The 21,364-nt window shown below is 43.6% G+C and overlaps 1 protein-coding gene across 3 annotated transcripts in view; it reads left to right on the top strand.

Moving 5' to 3' along the window:
• Positions 1-4,486: 4,486 nt before the first annotated feature.
• DTNBP1 (dystrobrevin binding protein 1) overlaps positions 4,487-21,364 on the top strand; it is a 179,153-nt gene continuing 162,275 nt past the window's right edge. Inside the window, exons 1-3 of one of the 3 annotated variants that reach the window (XM_084619859.1) lie at positions 4,487-4,650; positions 8,139-8,189; positions 14,493-14,543. In XM_084619859.1, the coding sequence (XP_084475985.1) occupies positions 4,595-4,650; positions 8,139-8,189; positions 14,493-14,543 (158 nt within the window). In that variant the 5' untranslated portion in view covers positions 4,487-4,594. Of the gene's footprint in view, positions 4,651-4,716; positions 4,736-8,138; positions 8,190-14,492; positions 14,544-21,364 lie in introns of those variants that run through there. The other 2 variants (XM_084619861.1, XM_084619860.1) reach the window with 2 other exon arrangements.

The raw sequence follows: 21,364 nt of genomic DNA, 5'->3' as shown, positions 1-21,364 counted from the left end.
ATTACCTATGGTTTAGGCTACAATTTTGAAAAGAGCCTAAAGGAGGTAAACACTCAAATCTGTTAGGCCCTTTTCAAAATCCTAGCCATAATTCTCTAGTATTCATAGACAATATAAAGAAAAGGGAAGTTCATGCAGAAGTCATACACAATATTTATTAAGCATATATCAGAAGTCTATTAATAATAACATCTAGCTCTTATGTAGCATTTTTCTTTTGCAGATCTCAAGCACTTTACAAAAGAGGTCAATATCATCATCTCTATTTTAAGGATGGGGAAAGTGAGACAGCAGGAGGTGAAGTGACTTGCCTAAGGTACACCCAAGTACCAAAGATTTCATAACAGCTTCAAAGACTGATGTCAGAAACTTGCAGGTGACTGGTTAGTGTAACATGCAAGTGGGCATCTCACCACAGTTGAATGTAGAGATAAGCACATACTGATTGCTTTCCCCAAATAATTTCTGAAATCAGTGGGTACTGTAGGTTCTCTGCATCTCTGACAATCAAATCACATTTATATGTGACCAAATATCTATTTAGATTTCTAACCTTATTTCCCTAAATTAAAACATTTTTGGACTTTAAGATTTAAAATTAAGCCTTCATTGTAAAATGAGAGCTTGTGTTTAAACCAGAGCAAGGTAATGCCCTGCTTGCCTCAGGTTGCCAACAATTTCTGCAAGCAAGCTGAGACATTGTTCTGTCATCCATAAACACTAAATTGAATATGGCACAATGGCAAAAATCTATTTGGCTACATTCTAAGCAGACAGGCCAACACAAGTTATAAATTCTGTGAACTTCTGGCAGCCCTTTGCACTTCACAGGTTTTATAAGTTCAGGCCCTATGTCATATCTTCGATTCACAACTGCTAAAAAAATACTGAGCCATAGAATATCAAGGTTGGAAGGGACTGCAGGAGGTCATCTAGTCCAACCCCCTGCTCAAAGCAGGACCAATCCCCAACTAAATCATCCCAGCCAGGGCTTTGTCAAACCTGACCTTAAAAATATCTAAGGAAGGAGATTCCACCACCTCCCTAGGTAACGCATTCCAGTGTTTCACCACCCTCCTAGTGAAAAAGTTTTTCCTAATATCCAACCTAAACCTCCCCCACTGCAACTTGAGACCATTACTCCTTGTTCTGTCATCAGCTACCACTGAGAACAGTCTAGAGCCATCCTCTTTGGAACCCCTTTTCAGGTAGTTGAAAGCAGCTATCAAATCCCCCCTCATTCTTCTCTTCCGCAGACTAAACAATCCCAGTTCCCTCAGCCTCTCCTCACAAGTCATGTGTTCCAGTCCCCTAATCATTTTTGTTGCCCTCCGCTGGACTCTTTCCAATTTTTCCACATCCTTCTTGTAGTGTGGGGCCCAAAACTGGACACAGTACTCCAGATGAGGCCTCACCAATGTTGAATAGAGGGGAACGATCACGTCCCTCGATCTGCTGGCAATGCCCCTACTTATACATCCCAAAATGCCATTGCCCTTTTTGGCAACAAGGGCACACTGTTGACTCATATCCAGCTTCTCGTCCACTGTAACCCCTAGGTCCTTTTCTGCAGAACTGTTGCCGAGCCATTCGGACCCTAGTCTGTAACGGTGCATGGGATTCTTCCGTCCTAAGTGCAGGACTCTGCACTTGTCCTTGTTGAACCTCATCAGATTTCTTTTGGCCCAATCCTCTAATTTGTCTAGGTCCCTCTGTATCCTATCCCTACCCTCCAGCCTATCTACCTCTCCTCCCAGTTTAGTGTCATCTGCAAACTTGCTGAGGGTGCAATCCACACCATCCTCCAGATCATTTATGAAGATATTGAACAAAACTGGCCCAAGGACCGACCCATGGGGCACTCCACTTGATACCGGCTGCCAACTAGACATGGAGCCATTAATCACTACCCGTTGAGCCCGACAATCTAGCCAGCTTTCTATCCACCTTATAGTCCATTCATCCAGCCCATACTTCTTTAACTTGCTGGCAAGAATACTGTGTCAAAAGCTTTGCTAAAGTCAAGGAACAACACATCCACCGCTTTCCCCTCATCCACAGAGCGAGTTATCTCGTCATAAACATTGAGTCTCATTAATGTCACTATTTCCTGGCCAGTTGGTATTTTTACAGTGGATTTTTTTTTTAACGTAGGTTATAAATGCCTCAGGGAACAGACTTTTTTTATTTTTTCTGTGCTAGGATTATCTAGGCCCTGATCCTTATGCATATGCTTAATTATTTTGTGAGTAGTCCAACTACTCAGGGTAGTAAAGTGACGTATGTGCATAAATGTTTGCAGTATTGGCATACTATTGTGCTATATATAAATGATAAAAATGATAGTTTATATTATTTTCTTTGGTGGTTTGATTTGAAGGGGAAGATGGCATCCTGCCAATGTGTTGGGATCTTTATTTTGTAATTGTTTGGGTAACTGGCTGCTGAATACACCAATCCCACTGCTTCTTTAGTCCTGCCCATTTTTAAAAAGGATGGGTGAACAAAATCATCTTCAGCAAGAAAACAATGTATCATTCCAGTGACACTCTGCCTCTCAAAATACTACCCTGGAACCCGAATATTCACCACTGTGATATGGTTATGATATGTTTTATACAAAGTATGCCTAGTGAGATATCATTTGAGAAGTCATGATCTGTTGAACATTACTATCCTGTTGTGTTACCATTCTATGTGAAGTTATGAAGTTTTGCTATATGTGTGTTGCTGAAATGTTGTGATTCTGGGGTATGCCCAGAGCTGGCCTTTCAGGGGCAACAAAGGAGCAACTAAGCAACTAACCCCCCCCAGACAGATTTACATTAGGACTAGCCAACCATGGGTTGATGGCCCATTAGGTAGAATCCACTCTCCCAAGGGACCCCTCCAAAAGACATGAACAATGGAGGCCCAGAGTCTCAGCAGGGCACATACAACATATGACACCTGACTATGTTTAAGACAGTATTTTTCCATGCACATGGATAAGGCAGTATAAATTGGAGTCTGTGACATCAGCCCAGGGCCTCTCTCCTCTCCCACATACTCCAAAGACAAGAATGTTTGGAAAAAAAGACCTTGCAGTGGAGAGGCAGGGCACAGGCTGAGCAAGGAATTCAGCCAGTGTATTAAGAACTGTGAACTACTTACAACACGTAGCAGGGTGAGAAACTGCTTGATTCAAATCTTATTTAGTCTGAAGATGTAGAGTTTAGACTGCTATTTTTTTATTTATGTAATCATCTTTGACCTCTATGCCTACCACTTATAATCACTTAAAATCTATCTGTAGTTAATAAACTTATTTGAATGTTTTATCCTTACAAGTGAGTTTGTCTAAAGTGCTTGAGGAATCCACTCAGATTACAAAAGCCAATGTATGGCCACTATCCTTTCACGAAGTAGTGAACTAATTAATGAACTTGCATTGTTCAAGAGAAGGTCTTGATCAGTGTAAGATAGTACATTTCTGGGGTGCAAGGCTGGGGAGATTTGCTGGTGTCTCCTTCTGAATAGTTCACAAGTGGCTTGTCATGCATTCATACAATTTAGCTGGGTGTGTCCCTGCATGTTGTTGGCTGAGGAGGGATCACAGCACCTGGAGAGTTTTGCTGCTTGTCACTAGCACAGCATTGTAAGAGACAGCCTCAATTGGAGAGTTAAGGCAGCACAGCAGTCCCAGGTTGTACCATCTGTCACAGTTCCCCACTGCCATTTTCTCTTGCTCCTTCAAAAAGGAGTCCAGCCAGCTCCTCAGTCTGTTTTGAAGGACACACCCAAAGTGCAATCTGTACCCCATTTATGGTCCATGGTACTTTAAAACGCAGCCTGTTCCCATCTTTATTAAGAGCGATGTACTACAGGGAGATCACGCGTCCCAACATGCTGCATCCAGATGGAGCATAACACGCTGGGTGGGACTCCAGCCTCCTCGGGCTGCACTGTAGTTAGCTGTTTCCCAACCCGGCGGCACCAGACACATCCCGGATGACCGCGCAGAGCCCCGGCAGCAGGCAGATCTGCATTACCACAGACCCAGCACTTCCAGAGGGCTCGCGCGGTTGTGGTAACGGTGGGACACCCTGGCAGGGGCCACAGAGGAACAGAGGCTAAGGCCAGAACTTGGGACCACCAGATCACCCAGGGGCCTCCGGGGTATCACAGGCCGCCAACACCACGGCTCCATCCACCCACCCAACGCCCGCCTCCATCCCAGCGACCGCGCGAGGGGCCCCGCACAGGCGCGGAGGCCTCGAGTTCCCGCCCGCGAGGGGGAGACCGCGCGCACAGGCCGGCAGGGAAAAGCAGAAGGAAGCAGCCTCGTCGCGGTCCTTTACCTACGTCATGACATCCCTGCGCGGCGGCGGAAGGGGAGGGAACATCAACGGCTCCGGGGCGGGGCCTCCGTCGCCGGAATGGGGCGGTAACAATAGCCGCACGAGAGACGCCTTTTTCCCCTCCCCCTCTGCGCGCGGAGGTAGGAGGCTCCACCCCCGCTCCGCGCGGCGCTCGTGCTGCAGTGAGTGAGGGGCGGCAGGGAGGAGGCGCGCGCGCGCGGAGGTGGGGCGGCCGGCCGGCCGGCGAGGGAAAGATGTTTGAGACTCTGCGCGAGCGGCTGCTGAGCGTGCAGCAGGACCTCACCTCGGGGTGAGTCGCGCCGGCCTGGCCCCTCCCCTCCGCGCGCGGAGCCCCGGAGGGAGAAAGTTCTTCCAAGTCCCCGCCGGGGACAACGGTACTCGGGGGCGCGCGTGAGGCCGGGGGGGGGCGCGCGTGAGGCCGGGCGGGACTCGGGGGCACGTTGCCCCGTCCGGCAGGGTCGCAGCCCCCCCTTTCCCCCCCCCGGGCGGTTACAGGCTGAAATCCGGACAGTGGCTCAAAACCGAAAGTTTCAGCCACCGTTAGCCCCATGTCCCGGTCTCTGCCCCACTGCTCCTAGGGGCCCGCCCAGACCCCGGGGGGAGCCAGTGTCCCATGCCCAGGCTGTGACCCGGGGCGGCCGCGGAGCCCCCCCCCCCTCCCCGCGCTGTGTGGGGGAGAGGGCGCTGGCTGTGGCTATCCCTGCGGCCAGGGCCGGCTCCAGGCACCCGCTTTCCAAGCAGGTGCGTGGGGCGGCATTGAGAACGGGGGGCGGCCGGCCGTGTCCTCCGGCGGCTGCTTGGGGCGGCGAAATTGGTAGAGCCGCCCCTGCCTTGCGGCACCGGTTGCAGCCTCGGGAAACTTCCGGGCAGCTGCGGAGGCTCCGGCTGGGAACCGCTGCTCTCGGAAAAGGCCGCTTCCTGGAGAGCGGTAGGGCCCAAGGGAAGGGGCCCCAGCGCCCCTAGTTCCGGGCTGTGCCTCCCCGGCACCGCCCCAAGGCGCTGATGCAGACCTGTCACCTGGGGCGCCCCCGGCCCTTCATAACCCCCGACCGCCGCCCACGGGCACGGGGCTTGTAACGCTAATAGACGGAAACGGGAGGCGGTGAGAAGTGGTTGGAGGCGCCGGGGGAGCGGGCGCGGGGTAACTCTGGCGTTTGGTCGTGTTCACGTTGTAGGGAGTGGGGGAAACGGGAATGGAGACGTGTTGGCGTGTGGTAAACATGGTTTGAAAGAACTGACCAGCAAAACTTCCTGGACCAAAGTAGCGATTTGATTGGCGGCCCTGGAGTTTACACACCTCGCTAAAAGCTCGTTAGCGTCGCTGCCTGTAGAAGGGGTAACTGTCACGTGAGGGGAGGAGGCGGGAAGGAAGGAATGGCTCCACCCATGCTTTAGGAGTGGGAAGGGAAAACCAAAAGTAGAAATCATAGAAGAATCATAGAATATTTGGGTTGGAAGGGACCTCAGGAGGTCATCTAGTCCAACCCCCTGCTCAAAGCAGGACCAATCCCCAATTTTTGCCCCAGATCCCTCAATGGCCCCCTCAAGGATTGAACTCACAACCCCAGGTTTAGCAGGCCAATGCTCAAACCACTGAGCTAAATCTGAGCTTCAGTTTAATTTGCCCCACATCCTTGTATTTACAGGAGAAAGATCCCACTTACCAAAAGATAATGTTCCCCCAACCACTTTCTAGAACTTTATTATTTGCAGTGGTTTCTGACTTATGGCTGCTTCCTGTGGACTTGTCCAGCCACTTAGGGATCTGATAAATAAATCTCATTGAAAGTCAGTGGGATGTAGGAGCCTAAGGCTTGATTTACACTATACAACCTGATGACATAGCTGCACTGAGGTAACACCACATGTAGATGCAGCTATGTCAACAAAAGGGGGCTTCTGTCCTCCGTTGGAGAGGTGGTGTTCCTACACTGATAGGAAAAAAAGCTCTTCTGCATTTTCACTATGGGGCTATGCCGGCATAGCTCTGGTGGTATGGTCTCTGTAGCATAGGCCATGTCTAAGGTACAAAATTATGTTAACCTAACTTACACTGGCAGACAGCCCCCGCAATTATTAAATTGCTTGTCTATGTGCAGACTTCCCTCCTTGTGTAGGTGCAAAAAGAAAAGGAGTACTTGTGGCACCTTAGAGACTAACCAATTTATTTGAGCATGAGCTTTCGTGAGCTACAGCTCACTTCATTGATGCATCCGATGAAGTGAGCTGTAGCTCACGAAAGCTTATGCTCAAATAAATTGGTTAGTCTCTAAGGTGCCACAAGTATTCCTTTTGCGAATACAGACTAACACGGCTGCTACTCTGAAACTTGTGTAGGTGGTGCATGTACTCACCAGGAGTATTTGTATTGATTGTATTGTCAGTGTGGGGCATTGTGGAACAGGTCTTGAAAGCCAGTTATCAGTCGACATAAGCAATGCAGTGTCTACATTGACACTGCATCGGCCTAATTACATTGACCATGACTCTACGATGCTTGGGGAGGTGGAGTTAGTAAATTGGCATACAGAGGCACTTAAGTCAGTGGGAGCCAAATTTAAGTGAGGACAGTTCTATAGCTAGATTGATGCAAGGCAGCTTACGTTGCGCTAGCCGTGTAGTGTAGACCAGGCGTAGTCTTACCCTCAGTCTCTTTTGAAAATGGATCCAGGTGTGTTTGAAAAATGTTATCCTTTGTTCTTATACTGACACTTGAATTTAGAGCAGGGGTTCTCAAACTTCGTTGCATCGCGACCCCCTTCTGACAAGGAAAAATTAGTACATGACCCCAGGATGGGGGACTGAAGCCTGAGTCTGCATGAGTCCCACCGCCCAGTGTGTGTGTGGGAGGAAGGGTAAAGCAGAAGCCCAAGGGCTTTGGCCCCAGTAAGTCTAATGCCAGCCCTTGCAACCCTATTAAAATGGGATTGCAACCCTTGAGAACCACTGATTTAGAGGATTATAAATTTGCACCATTGTTGGAAGGGTGAGAAGTCCCTATCTTTTTGGTCTGTAGGTATTGCTTTACTTGCAGTTGAAGCGCCTGAAGGATTTTACTACCAAAAAACAATGATGCAGTTGTACTAGTGGTAATGCAATGGTGGGAAATTTCCCAAAGAAGTTTTGTTGACATGGGGGAGTGGGAATTTTCAAACACGCCTAAGACCTTGGCTGCATAAGAAAGTTTTTATGATGTAACTTCTGAAGTATAAATTGATAGAGTTGAACAGGTATAAACTCCCTGCCCTGGTGCAGAAATTTTTATCCTGATATAAGATCCTCTGTGGAAACTCTTATACCAGAATAAATGGGTTTCTTTGGTTTTACATATGTTGCTTGGGAAGGGTTTAAGCTAAACCAAAAAATAGTCACACTTAGTCCTATAAGAGTTTCCACACAGGGTTTTATACCTGTATAACTGATAAAACATTCCTGTGTAGACAAGATGCAAGTGATTCAGGAGCGGAAGTCACTGTGTAGATGCGTACATGGGGCTTGTACTCCTAAATCATATTAGGTACATTTGAAAATCCAATATGCAGCTGTCTGTACAGTACTGTGTGAGAGAAGAAAGGTGGAATACAGTTCATGGAAAAATCACTTAATGTAATAGTCTTGAAAAATACAATAAATGGGGAAACGGATCTCGCTTCCAAATAAACTAAAGCAAAATTGACATTTATAATCCTTAAAATGCACCCTTGGCACCTATTGTGTCAAGCTTTTTTTCTATTGTGGTAGTTAGCAAAGGCCTGATGCTTTTGTTTTGAATTCTAGGTTGAAGACTTTGGGTGACAAATCAAGAGAAGCAAAAATAAGCAAGCAGAGGTACTTCTGTATGCTCAAATATACAGTTTTGTCTTATGTCTTTATTTATGAAAACATTGTTTAAACATAGCTAATATACTTTGGCAAAACTATTTACATGTTATTTTACATAACACTGAAATTTTGATGAAGAATATGCTGCTCTATTGATCGGAGTACCTGAAACTTATGGTTTAATAGAACACTCTAGTTCCCACTTTTTAAAATTAGCCGTTTTTTGGTGCTCAGCACTCAGTTTAAAGTTTGATATTTGCTGTAACTAAAGTATATTGTCCTTTATAATATAGTAAATTAAACAGTATCACTGCCCAAAACATTTATATGACACTTGAATTTATTATCTTTCTCCATGTGACTCTTAAGTACACCTCTACCCCGATATAACGTGACCAGACATAACATGAATTTGGATATAACGCAGTAAAGCAGTGCTCCGGAGGGCAGGAGGGGGAGCTGCACACTCCGGTGGATCAAAGCAAGTTCGATATAATGCGGTTTCACCTATAACGCAGTAAGATTTGTTGGCTCCCGAGGACAGCATTATAGCTGGGTAGAGGTGTACTACAATCGTTCTTCCTATGTTATGAGGTATTTTTTAAGTATAAGAACAGAAATAAGAGCCTTTCTTTGCTTAAAAAATATCGGTGATAAAGGGATGGTAACTTCAGAAGAGAAATCTTAAATCATTCCGCAGCATAGCTGAAAATGGCATTGGTTATAATGTTTCTGAAGTCAGCATTGTAAAATGTCGTTCTGTTTTCAACATGAATAAATGTCATCTTTGTACAATATTCAACTGTAGAAAAGTACAGTTTTGCTATAGGTTTCAGAGTAGCAGCTGTGTTAGTCTGTATCCGCAAAAAGAACAAGAGTACTTGTGGCACCTTAGAGACTAATAAATTTGTTAATCTCTAAGGTGCCACAAGTACTCTTGTTAATTTTGCTATAGTTATATACAATGTCTCAAATATGATTTGCTGTGAAGCATTGTATATGTGCTTTCATCCAGAAAGTGGTGTTACAGACATTTATTTCCTTTTTAAAATAACAGAAAAACCCAAACAAAAAATCCAGAGCAATTTTAAATAAATTAAACTGATCACTACATTTTTGCAATTCAGAAGTTGTTAACTTTTGGAAGATCAGTCTTTTATAACTAAAAAGTTGCAATTGCCCATAATGTAGGCCAAGGCTAAAATATTTTATTGAGAGAAGGCTGAATTAGTAATTTTAGGAAACTCCCTGCTGTGCATATGTATTGCTCATAGGTGCTGTAGTAATACAAATAAATAATGTTTTAATGCAGGTGGCATATTGAAGTAATGCCATTGATTCTGTAGGCTCTGTTGTTGATATGTTAACATGAACTCTGTACAGCGAAAGTTCATGAAGACTAGGGTCTGAATCCTCCATTCTGTTTGTGCTGCTCCTGTGTGTCAAAGGTTGGGGGGGACAGAGAACTGCTTTGAAAGGGCAGCTGATGAGTCCCCTTGCATAGCTATATTGCATAAGTTGCCTGAATGGCATAACTGGCTCTCTTTTGTTCCTTTCTAGTCCTGCTTTGTAGAGTTTGTGTTGCAGTGATACAGAATTATTGGTAGAGTCCTGTGAAATTCTTTTTATTTTTCAGAAATTTCTTATTTTGTTTATCTATTAAAATGTTTTATTTCTTTATTACATTTACATTAATAAATTACCCCAGATAACTATAAATAAAAACAGTGGCCATAAATCCGAGTTTATCTACACCGCATCATTTTACCTAGATGTACCCTGTGCTGAAGCCTCCTGATAACCTCCCCATGTCCATCCTCACTCAATGTCTCAAACCCCATGAGATCTTCCCAACCCCTCCTGCTTCCTTCCCCCGTCCTCTTCCCTGGGGTGCTCCCATTTCCCCTTATATAGTCTCTCTCTCCCATTGAATGTCAAACCCCCTAGTCTCTATTAGCCCCAGACACCCCTCTTCTACTTCCCCTTCCCCCACTGAGCTCCAGCTTCCCAATTAGTACCAGGAACCCTTCCCCTATCTCTGCTTATATAGCTCTGCTCCAGGGTGGGTGAGAGGCCCTTGGGAGGTGTGACAGTTAGGTCTTAGTGAGAGACCCTTGAGGGAGGGCAGCAGTTGGGTTCTGTCCCCCTGGGGGTGGGTGGGAAGCCCTGGGGGTGGTGGCAGGGTAGAGTCCTGCCCTGCATCAGCGGGCGGAAGTCCCTTGATGGGAAGTGGGGGCTGGATGGCCGTTGGTAGGGGGTGGCAGGTTCTGCTTCCTGGAAGGCTGGGAGCCGTTGGGTGGAGGGCAGTGAGGTGGGGTAGTGGCTCCTGTCATGATAGGGTGGGCAGGCCAAACTTGCGCAATGCTTTTTTTCCATTTTATTTCCTTTTTTATGTTGATTTTTGTTTTATTTCATGTTGTTTTGCCTTTGTGAAAAACACAGGCCTTTAATTATTGAGATTGTGGAGGTGTGACCGGAGATCCTTGTGTGCTAGTGATTCTTGGCTGACAGAATATGTTAGAGGGCTGTTGCAGCGAGCAATAGGTTAGAGCACTGCTTCCCAAACTTTTTACTAAGGTGACCCACCACCTGCATTTTGTCTTTTTTTGGGGACCTACCATTACCCCTTCGCCACCCCTTGCCATCCTACCCCTCTGTTCCTCCTCTTCTCAGCCCTCCAGCCCCTGCTGTCTTCTCCCTTCCCAGCCCTCCAACACACTGTGCTCTCCCTTTCACTCTTCAGCCTTCTTCTTAGTCCAAGTCCGGTGCTCAGCTTCCCCTAGCTCCCTTATTCTGGCTATCCCAGCCCTGCCCCCTCCTGCAGCCCCAGCTGGCCCCTCTCTTTCTGCTGCTGAGCCTGTGTCACTACGAGGCTGCTCATTGACCACTCGTTGGCTCCGCCCATTTTCTCTGTGCTGCTGCTGCTCAGATTCCACTTCCCACACTGCTTCCTGCTAGATCCTTCCTGTGACATGAGGTCAGGACCCACTTTTTGGGAAACACTGGATTAGTTTCGCCTCTAGCCTCAGACTAGGTGAACACAAAGGTGGCTTTAAACCACATTTGCTTCCTCTCCACTGACCAGGTTCTGAACCAAACATAACTTAGCCTAATCTGTGAGTCTAACTAATGAACAACTGTTGAGTCATATTATTTATATCACATACACCATCATTCAAACAGTTGGTATAATTGCAGTTTCACACCCTTATGAGGGTCTTTCAGGAGTCTGAAGTGAGGAAAGTCTTGGTGTAGTTAGGGCTGTCGATTTAATCGCAGTTAACTCACTTGATTAACTCAAAAAAATTAATAGTGAATAAAAAAATTAATTGTGATTAATCTTAATGATAAATAATAGAATACCAATGGAAATTTATTAACTATTTTTGGATTTTTTCTAAATTTTAAAATATATTGATTTCAATTACAACACAGAATACCAAGTGTACAATGCTCACGTTATTTTTTATTACAAATATTTGCACTGTAAAACCGATAAAAGAAATAGTATTTTTCAATTCACCTCATACAAGTACTGCAGTGCAATCTCTTTATCATGAAAGTGCAGTTTACAAATGTAGTTTTTTTGTTGCATAACTGCACTCAAAAACAAAACAATGTAAAACGTTAGAGCCTACAAGTCCACTCAGTCCTACTGCTTGTTCAGCCAATTGCTAAGACAAACAAATTTGTTTACATTTACGGGAGATAATGCTGCCCACTTCTTAATTACAGTGTCAACTGAAAAAAGAAAAGGTTGTGGCACCTTAGAGACTAACCAATTTATTTGAGCATAATCTTTCGTGAGCTACAGCTCACTTCATCGGATGCATAGTGAGAACAGGTGTTTGCATGGCACTGTTGTAGCTGACATTGCAAGATATTTACGTGCCATATGCGTTAAAAATTTATATGCCTCTTCATGCTTCGGCCATCGTTCTAGAGGACATGCTTCCATGCTGATGCTGCTTGTTTAAAAAGAAAAAAAAGAAAAAGCATTAATTAAATTTGTGACTGAACTCCTTGGGGGAGAATTGTATGTCTCCTGCTCTGTTTTACCCACATTCTGCCATATATTTCATGTTATAGCAGTCTTAGATGATGACCCAGCACACGTTTATTTTAAGAACACTTTCACTACAAATTTGACAAAACGCAAAGAAGATACCAAAGTGAAATTTCTAAAGATAGCTAAGCACTCGACCCAAGATTTAAGAATCTGAAGTGCCTTCCAAAATGTGAGAGGGATGAGGTATAGAGCATGCTTTCAGAAGTCTTAAAAGAGCAACACTCTGATGCGGAAACTACAGAACCCAAACCACCAAAAAAGAAAATCAACCTTCTGCAGGTAGCATCTGACTCAGATAATGAAAATGAACATGCATCGGTCCGCACTGCTTTGTATGGTTTTCGAGCAGAACCCGTCATCAGCATGTCCTCTGGAATGGTGGCTGAAGCATGAAGGGACATATGACTCTTTAGCACATCTGGCACGTAAATACCTTGCAATGCTGACTACAACAGTGCTATGCAAATGCCTGTTCTCACTTTCAGCTGACATTGTAAACAAGAGGCAGGAAGCATTATCTTCCGCAAAGGTAAACAAACTTCTTTCTCTTAGCGATAGGCTGAACAAGCAGCAGGACTGAGTGGACTTGTAGGGTCTAAAGTTTTACATTGTTTTATTTTTGAAGGCAGGTTTTTTTATACATAATTCTACATTTGTAAGTTCAACTTTCATGATCAAGAGATTGCACTACAGTACTTGTATTAGGTGAACTGAAAATACTATTTTTGTTTTTTACAGTGCAAATATTTGTAATCAAAATAAATATAAAGTGAGCACGGTATACTTTGCATTCTGTGTTGTAATTCAAATGATTATATTTGAAAATGTAGAAAACCTCCATAAATATTTTTTAAAAATGGTATGCTATTTAAAAGTGCGGTTAATCATGATTAATTTTTTTAATTGCTTGACAGCCCTAGATGTAGTACAATATATTTATAAAGTCTTACTAATATTTAATATGTGGTAGAAGCATTGTAACTAACATTGTTTTTATATTTAAGTTTATTCTTGCTCATAAATTATACTTATTGACTAAGAGTTATAGCCGACTAATTGACTGTACTTGCAGTTCAATATTAAAAATATTCAAGAAACCAAATAACCAAGCTAAGCCAGATTTATCGTTTAAAGACAAAGCAATGCAGTACAGGAAGGAAAGAGAGAGTACATTGGTTTTTCCCAGGAAGCTCAGTCTTGCAGCGTGTTCAGTTCACCTTCCACAGAAGATGTGCTTCCCAAATGCCACTTAAGCTAGCCATCTTTTTATAGGATAGCTGTTTATAAGCTGCGCAGCACTCACTGTTCATGTCACTTAAAGTTTAACTAACCATCTTGTGCCAGCTTTGTCATTGGTGCATTCCTGTACTTTCCTGTCTTTTGTTTTGTTTATTACCTTCCAAACATTGAGGGGTATGAAAATACTCCTTAATGCAAAGCATTCATACACCTTACAAGGAAATAATGTACCGCATTATACCTTTGTTTCATAAAACTCATTCACCTAGTTTTTGGCAGTTTTTGTATTTGCCTGAGCCATGTGCTGAGAGAGATTTGTCCCAGCGCATTGTGGGATACATGTCTTGGCATAAGTGAGCAAGAATAAGCATAGTACAGTTTAGCATGATTCCCCTCCCCATGCGCGCACACACACAAATGTTAATATTGTGCATGTAATACCTATTGGTGTGTATGTATATTAGCTCTGACCAACATAGGAAATATTAGATTATGGGCTGGCAAAGATTCTTTCAATTTTGTAGCTACCACAGTTTTAACGTAGAGTGCATTAAATGCAAAACCTTTGGGCTTTAATGATTAGTGTCAACATATTAATTCAAAAGTAGTTAAACATCATTGTAATCATGATTTCATAATCTACTCTTAAAGTTAGTATTAGATGCAATGTCTTTCTTGCCAATGCATCTGCAAAAAATTGCCTTGTACATTGTCTGTCTGTTTCTAATGAACACCAAGAATAAAGCAAAGTTAAGGGGTCTAATGCAATAATAAGCGAAAAAGGGAAAACGTAGGTGGATATCAGCTTGACAGTGAAATGTAGTGGTTTAATATTTTTATATTCTTGTAAAGTAGATTGCGTCATATGTTTTGAACGAGACCAGACAAAATGGTAGCAAATGGAGATGGCAGTGAATAATTCTGTACTGACAAGGAGATGGATTGGTTGACCTTATTCTCTTCCATTTTTAACTTCTGTGGTTTTATGATTCTGTTTACAGGGCTGTTCAGTATTTGCCAAAGTTTTCTGCTGGATTGGAATTGCTCAGCAGGTATGTCCTTCCATTTTCATACTAATATTTCTTTTCCCCATGGTTTGTTTCCCTAATCAAAATATTATAGGGGGAACAAGTAGTAAATAAGATCATAAGAAAATGAAAACTCTGTATTGATTGCAGGTTTTGAATGGTGTGCAGTAAAGAAGTCAGGGGCTATTAATTTAATGATGAGGATAGATACATTGAACAGCTGCCTCAAACCCAGAGCACTGTTCATCCTGTGCACTGAGTGAGGCAGGAATACTGTGGGGTGGGGGAATATAGTATGTGATCATGTAATTAGGTTACATAATGTTATAAAATAATCTTCTAAAATTAGGCTGCCCAGACAACCTTAATTTTAGCATTTCCTAATTATTGAGAGTTTGATTTTGCAACCTTTATTTCTACTACATTCCGAATCCTGCAGTTGTTCTAATGTATATCTTTGCATATATTATATAGTTATCCATAGAATATTATATAGATTAGAGTGTGATAATTATACAACTATCCAGTTTCTCATGCCGCTGAAGCCCAACTGATCTCTGTGCTGGGGCAGGCTATACTTGATTAATACAAAAAGCCACCCAGCTTGCATTTAAGTAGATTAGGGTCATCTGGCTTCATAGTATAATAAACTCACCTCCCACCTGTGGTGGTACTCGCTAATTTTGAAGAGATTTTTAAACTTAAATGTTAAAGAAAATATTACTCTTTTATTTGCTTATTGGATTGGAGGAAAGAATGGATCGATGTTGATTTTTTTAAATTTGATCAAGTGCAATAAGAACACTGTTCTGTTGTCCCCAAACCCTCTTGCTTCCAGAAAAACAATCAACATTACATCGAGTTATTGTGCTATCTAGTTTGTTTTCTCTGATGTACTCACATTCATTTTCTAAAATATCATGTGGTCTGCTCTTTTGACACACCACAATATTGGAGCATAAATCTTGCAAAATGACTTCACTTGGATGTTTCTTGATGTGTTCTTAGTTGATTCCGTTGAAACGTCATTCAGATCTATGCAGTGTTGTAGCTGCCCAAGATATTAGAGAGGCAAGGTGGGTGAGGTAATATCTTTCATTGGACTAGCTTCTGTTGGTGACAAATACAAGCTTTCAGGTCTACACAGAGTTCTTCTTCAGGTTATTTTTGCTGACCTGAAGAAGAGCTTTGTAAGCTTGTCTTTGTCACCAACAGAAGCTGGTCCAATGAAGGATATTACCTCATCCACTTTGTCTCATTAAGATCTATGGCATTTGCAGCTGCAGTCAGATGTTCTCTTGATTCGTAAAACAGCCTGCTGGAGCTGCTTATGCTTTTTTGTTATGTAAATTTGAAGTTGCTTTAGACACTCCTACAAGGACTGACTGCTTGACTGTTAAACTTTCCTTCCCTTTTCTGGACTTAAGGCGTACAAGAATATTGAACTTCAACATATATTTATTTAGAATTTTTTATAGAATTTGTACCTGCGACTCTCCGTTATCTGGGTTGTCTGCTGCATCCAATTCAGGACCAGCTTCTCTCTAAGACCACAGTAGCTCCAGGCATTGCGAGGAGATAATCTGATACTAAGTCTTCTTTGGTTTCCCATAGTCTTTGTTTAGCAACATAGGCTTCATAAGAGAACACATGTGGAGTCTCTACCTTTTTGTGTGTCTGTAGAGGGGTTTTTCCCTGCAAAACAAACTATCATTCACAAGTCTAGGATTTCATATTTTGCTTTTAAAGCTGTAATTCTGGTATGGATGCCTCCAAAGTGTGCTTTAACTTCAGATGAAATCTCAGACTCCCATTGTCCACATTATTTCCCAGTCTCTGGTCTTCCTGTTAGGCTTCTTTTTTCTATAGTTGCTTTAGGCAGGTTTTGCTTTGAATCTTTTTTGGCTTGTATTGAGTACTCATTCCTTTGACTTGGATCTCTCTGGAGCTCATATTTTCCCTTACTGACTGTTGAGATGACCCATGATTATAAATACTTCATTGTATAACTATTGTGTTGGCACTGATTTAGCACTGGTTTTCTTCTTGAGATGATAATGAAAGAATCTTATAAAAATGATTTGGAATGTTACATATAAAAAATTGAATTATATGAATGGATATTTCTTCTGTGAGGTAGGCAATATAAAAAAGAAGTCCTTACATACATAACTGTTTTTCTTGGAGATCAAACTGATTTAGTCCAAAGAAATATGTGCAGAAGAAGCATATGAAATACCTAAACTATTTTTGCGTGTATCAGTATGTGTTTATGCCAGGTTTAATAAGTTGAGTTCTGGAGCAGGTAGTTAAGCAGATGGTACTATTACCTAATGCATTGTCCCATGGCAATAGAAGGTAAGCTGCACAAGGAATACATGATTCGGCCCCTGGCTATATGAATTAGTGGTTTGTTCCCCCCCGCCCTGCTCCAGCTGTGCTAATTAAGTCACTTGTGATTCTACTTCCAAAATTGAAAATCTGTTTTTGTCAATTGCAAAACATGTTCCTGTGGAAATCCGTTAGGTAACATCTAATTCCATTTCAGTCATATATGTCTAAAAGTTTGTGGTAAGTTGGGTCAAATATAAGAGTGTTGGTAAACTGAATAATTCACATGTTGGTAATAGAAGTTGGGCTTGTTTTTGTCTTAATTGGCTTGTGAGTTGCTTGTTGGATAGTTTTTTGGCTTGTTGCTTCTTTTTTTTGATTGGCTCCTGGCAAAATGTGGGAGAGCATCAGGGGTGCACAGCGGGCCCACCACAGTCCCAGATTGCAAGCTGGGGGATCTAGTTACATAGAGTGGTGGGGTTTTTAGGGATTGGCTTGTTTTGGCCTTGTTTTGAAATGGGGTTAACTTGATTTTTGGCTTATTGTGAAAGTCAGGTTCTCATTTACCACATGAAAGTTGGCAGCTGAGGTCCTGACCTGAAAGTTTGGTCAGTAATCTGCTGGATCTTGTGGTGAGAGAGTTTGCTTTGCAGATAAGGCCTTGTCTACACTACACAGTTCTGTTGACAAAAGTCAGCTTTTGTCAGTGAAACAGTGGAGGTGTACACACTGCAATGTTCCTCCCCCCGCCTATTTAATTTTCCTGCTACACAGACATAATAAAACCACCTTGATGAGTGGCATAGAGCTTTTAATGATGAAGTTAGTGCGATAGTGTTAGTGTAGATACTGTGCTTGCTTATGTCTCCATAAGTGGCCTCCAGGAGGTGTCCCGTAATGCCCATCATCACCGCTCTGGTCAGCAGTTTCAGCTCCGCTGCCCTGCAGTCATGTAAATAGGCTTGCACTCTCCCCTTTACAGCCCTGGGTATTTCTGAAAAGTCACTTACTGTTTGTTCAGCGTGGAGAGCTCACATAGCATCTTCCTAGCTGATCATGGCAGCTTTCTGCAGGAAACACACTCCCACCTGGAGTACATAGGAGTAGTTGGATCTGCTGGGTCTGTGGGGTGAAGAGGCTGTGCAGTCGCAGTGCTTCTCCAGCTGCAAGAACTTTGATATGTACAAGCAGATTGCTAATGGCAGGGGCAGAAGGGACACGAAAAGGACACGGCGATAGTGTGTTAAGATCAAGGAGCTAAGGCAGGTGTGTTAGAAGGCAAGGGAGGCCAAATGTTGCTCTGGTGCGGTGTGGAAGACATGCCACTTTTACAAGGAGCTGCACGCCATCCTCGGTGGTGACCATTACTCCATCACCAAGAACCTTATGGATGCTTTCGGGGGACTGGAGGCTGTGGCCAGCGAAGTCAACTCTGAGGATGAAGTGATGGAAGAGGAAATGGAGGAGGGTGTTGGACAGGGTCATCCGGTGGCATGGCGAGCCAGGGCCTCTTTTTAACTCCGGAGGGGTCTGTCCAATCCCAGCACTCTGGCTGTAGCATGCCTGAAGCAGGAGAGGGGATTTCCGGTAAGTATTCATTTTGATTTTATACTGCATGGTGACATGAGGTGGAGCTCTCCTTTATTTTGTTATATGGTAGAAGCGGGATAAAGGATAGAAAATAACCCTAGGATGGTTTGCATCTGCTTCTAAGTCCCCTGTACAGCTACACAGTTTAATGCACACCGGGATGTCCCAGGAATCCTCCATAGAGAGCTCTGTGAAACTTTCCTGGAGGTACTCGGCAATCCTCTGCTGAAGGTTCCTTGACAGAGCTGTTGTTTCTTTTCCCATTGTAGGAAAGTTTGTTGTGCCAGTCAGCAATTATTTCTGCAGGAACCAAAGCAGCACAGCCTGGTCTGAAGCTGCACGCATACAGGAGATGTACCTTTGCATCGTCTGATACCTCAGTTGTGAGATATCCGCTTCAATCACCCCTGCCTGTGGAAAATGGTGTATTCAGAATAGTGTCCCTACGTGCTTGTAGAGATCCCCTTCTGACCCAGACCCTTGGTCCAATCTTGCCTCTTCCCCCACAGGCTGAACTCAGTACGTTAAGGGCTCTCGCCGTGCTGTGTGCTTGCCAAGGGAAAGTGAGAAAGAGGAGTGTCAGGGTTCACCATCCCACGCTCTGAACTCTGGGGTACAGATGTGGGGACCCACATGAAAGACCCCGTAAGCTTATATGTTACCAGCTTAGGTTAAAACTTCTCTAAGGCACTAATTCCTTAGGCTGATATTGCTGCCACTACCAAGTGATTTACACAAAATATTCAGGGAAGGGTGACTTGGAATCCCTGTCCCCCCAAACTCCTTCACCCCCTTTCCTGGGGAGGCTTGAGAATAAACTACCAACCAATTGCCTTAGCAATGTGAGCTCAGACGAGACCCTTTGTCTTCAGGACACTGAAATCAATCAGGTTTTTAAAAGAAGAATTTTATTTATAAAGAAAAAAGTGAAAGAATCACACCTGCAGAATCAGGATGGAAGGCAACTTTACAGGGTAATAAGATTTAAAACGGAGGATTCCCCTCTGAGCTCAGCTTCACAGTTACAAAAACAGGAATGAAACTACCCCTGTAGCATAGGAAAATTCACAAGCCAAAACAAAAGATAACCGAACGCATTTCCTTTCCCTACTCACAATTTCTGTAGTTTTAGATGGATTATTCCAGGTATATTTTCAGGAGATATTGTACCTGCTTGGCTTCTCCCTCTGTTCGGAGAGGGAACAACCCACAGAACAAACAACAAATCCTTCCTCCCCAGATTTGAAAGTATCTTCTTTCCACATTGGTCCTTCCGGTCAGGTGCCAACTTGGTTATTTGAACTGCTTAACCCTTTACAGATAAAGCAATACAGTACAGTTCCCAAGGATATATAAAGGTTGCACCCTTCCCCCTATATTCATGACAAGGAGTATGTAACTTTTATGATTCAAGACTGAGTGCACTCACAATACTGCCTCTGTGTATAAGCTTTCGTGAGCTATAGCTCACTTCATCGGATGCACACTGTGGAAAGTGTAGAAGATCTTTTATACACACAAAGCATGAACAAATACCTCCCCCCACCCCACTCTCCTGCTGGCAATAGCTTATCTAAAGTGATTACTCTCCTTACAATGTTTATGAAAATCAAGGTGGGCCATTTACAGCACAAATCCAGGGGTTAACAAGAACGTCGGGGGGAAGAGGGGGGTAGGAAAAAACAAGGGGAAATAGGTTACCTTGCATAATGACTTAGCCACTCCCAGTCTCTATTCAAGCCTAAGTTAATTGTATCCAATTTGCAAATGAATTCCAATTCAACAGTTTCTTGCTGAAGTTTGGATTTGAAGTTTTTTTGTTGAAGAATTGCAACTTTCATGTCTGTAATCGCGTGACCAGAGAGATTGAAGTGTTCTCCGACTGGTTTATGAATGTTATAATTCTTGACATCTGATTTGTGTCCATTTATTCTTTTACGTAGAGACTGTCCAGTTTGACCAATGTACATGGCAGAGGGGCATTGCTGGCACATGATGGCATATATCACATTGGTGGATGTGCAGGTGAACGAGCCTCTGATAGTGTGGCTGATGTTCTTAGGCCCTGTGATGGTGTCCCCTGAAGAGATATGTGGGCACAGTTGGCAACGGGCTTTGTTGCAAGGATAGGTTCCTGGGTTAGTGGTTCTGTTGTGTGGTATGTGGTTGCTGGTGAGTATTTGCTTCAGGTTGGGGGACTGTCTGTAGGCAAGGACTGGCCTGTCTCCCAGGATTTGTGAGAGTGTTGGGTCATCCTTCAGGATAGGTTGTAGATCCTTAACAATGTGTTGAAGGGGTTTTAGTTGGGGGCTGAAGGTGACGGCTAGTGGCGTTCTGTTATTTTCTTTGTTAGGCCTGTCCTGTAGTAGGTGACTTCTGGGAACTCTTTTGGCTCTATCAATCTGTTTCTTCACTTCAGCAGGTGGGTATTGTAGTTGTAAGAATGCTTGATAGAGATCTTGTAAGTGTTTGTCTCTGTCTGAGGGGTTGGAGCAAATGCGGTTGTATCGCAGAGCTTGGCTGTAGACGATGGATCGTGTGGTGTGGTCAGGGTGAAAGCTGGAGGCATGTAGGTAGGAATAGCGGTCAGTAGGTTTCCGGTATAGGGTGGTGTTTATGTGACCATTGTTTATTAGCACTGTAGTGTCCAGGAAGTGGATCTCTTGTGTGGACTGGACCAGGCTGAGGTTGATGGTGGGATGGAAATTGTTGAAATCATGGTGGAATTCCTCAAGGGCTTCTTTTCCATAGGTCCAGATGATGAAGCTGTCATCAATATAGCGCAAGTAGAGTAGGGGCTTTAGGGGACGAGAGCTGAGGAAGCGTTGCTCTAAATCAGCCATAAAAATGTTGGCATACTGTGGGGCCATGCGGGTATCCATAGCAGTGCCGCTGATCTGAAGGTATACATTGTCCCCAAATGT

The sequence above is a fragment of the Lepidochelys olivacea genome (assembly GCF_965140295.1).
Source record: "Lepidochelys olivacea isolate rLepOli2 genome assembly, chromosome: 2".
Taxonomy (NCBI): Eukaryota; Metazoa; Chordata; order Testudines; family Cheloniidae; genus Lepidochelys; species Lepidochelys olivacea.
Note: the sequence above shows the minus strand (reverse complement) of the source record. Positions and strands in the feature narration are given on the sequence as shown.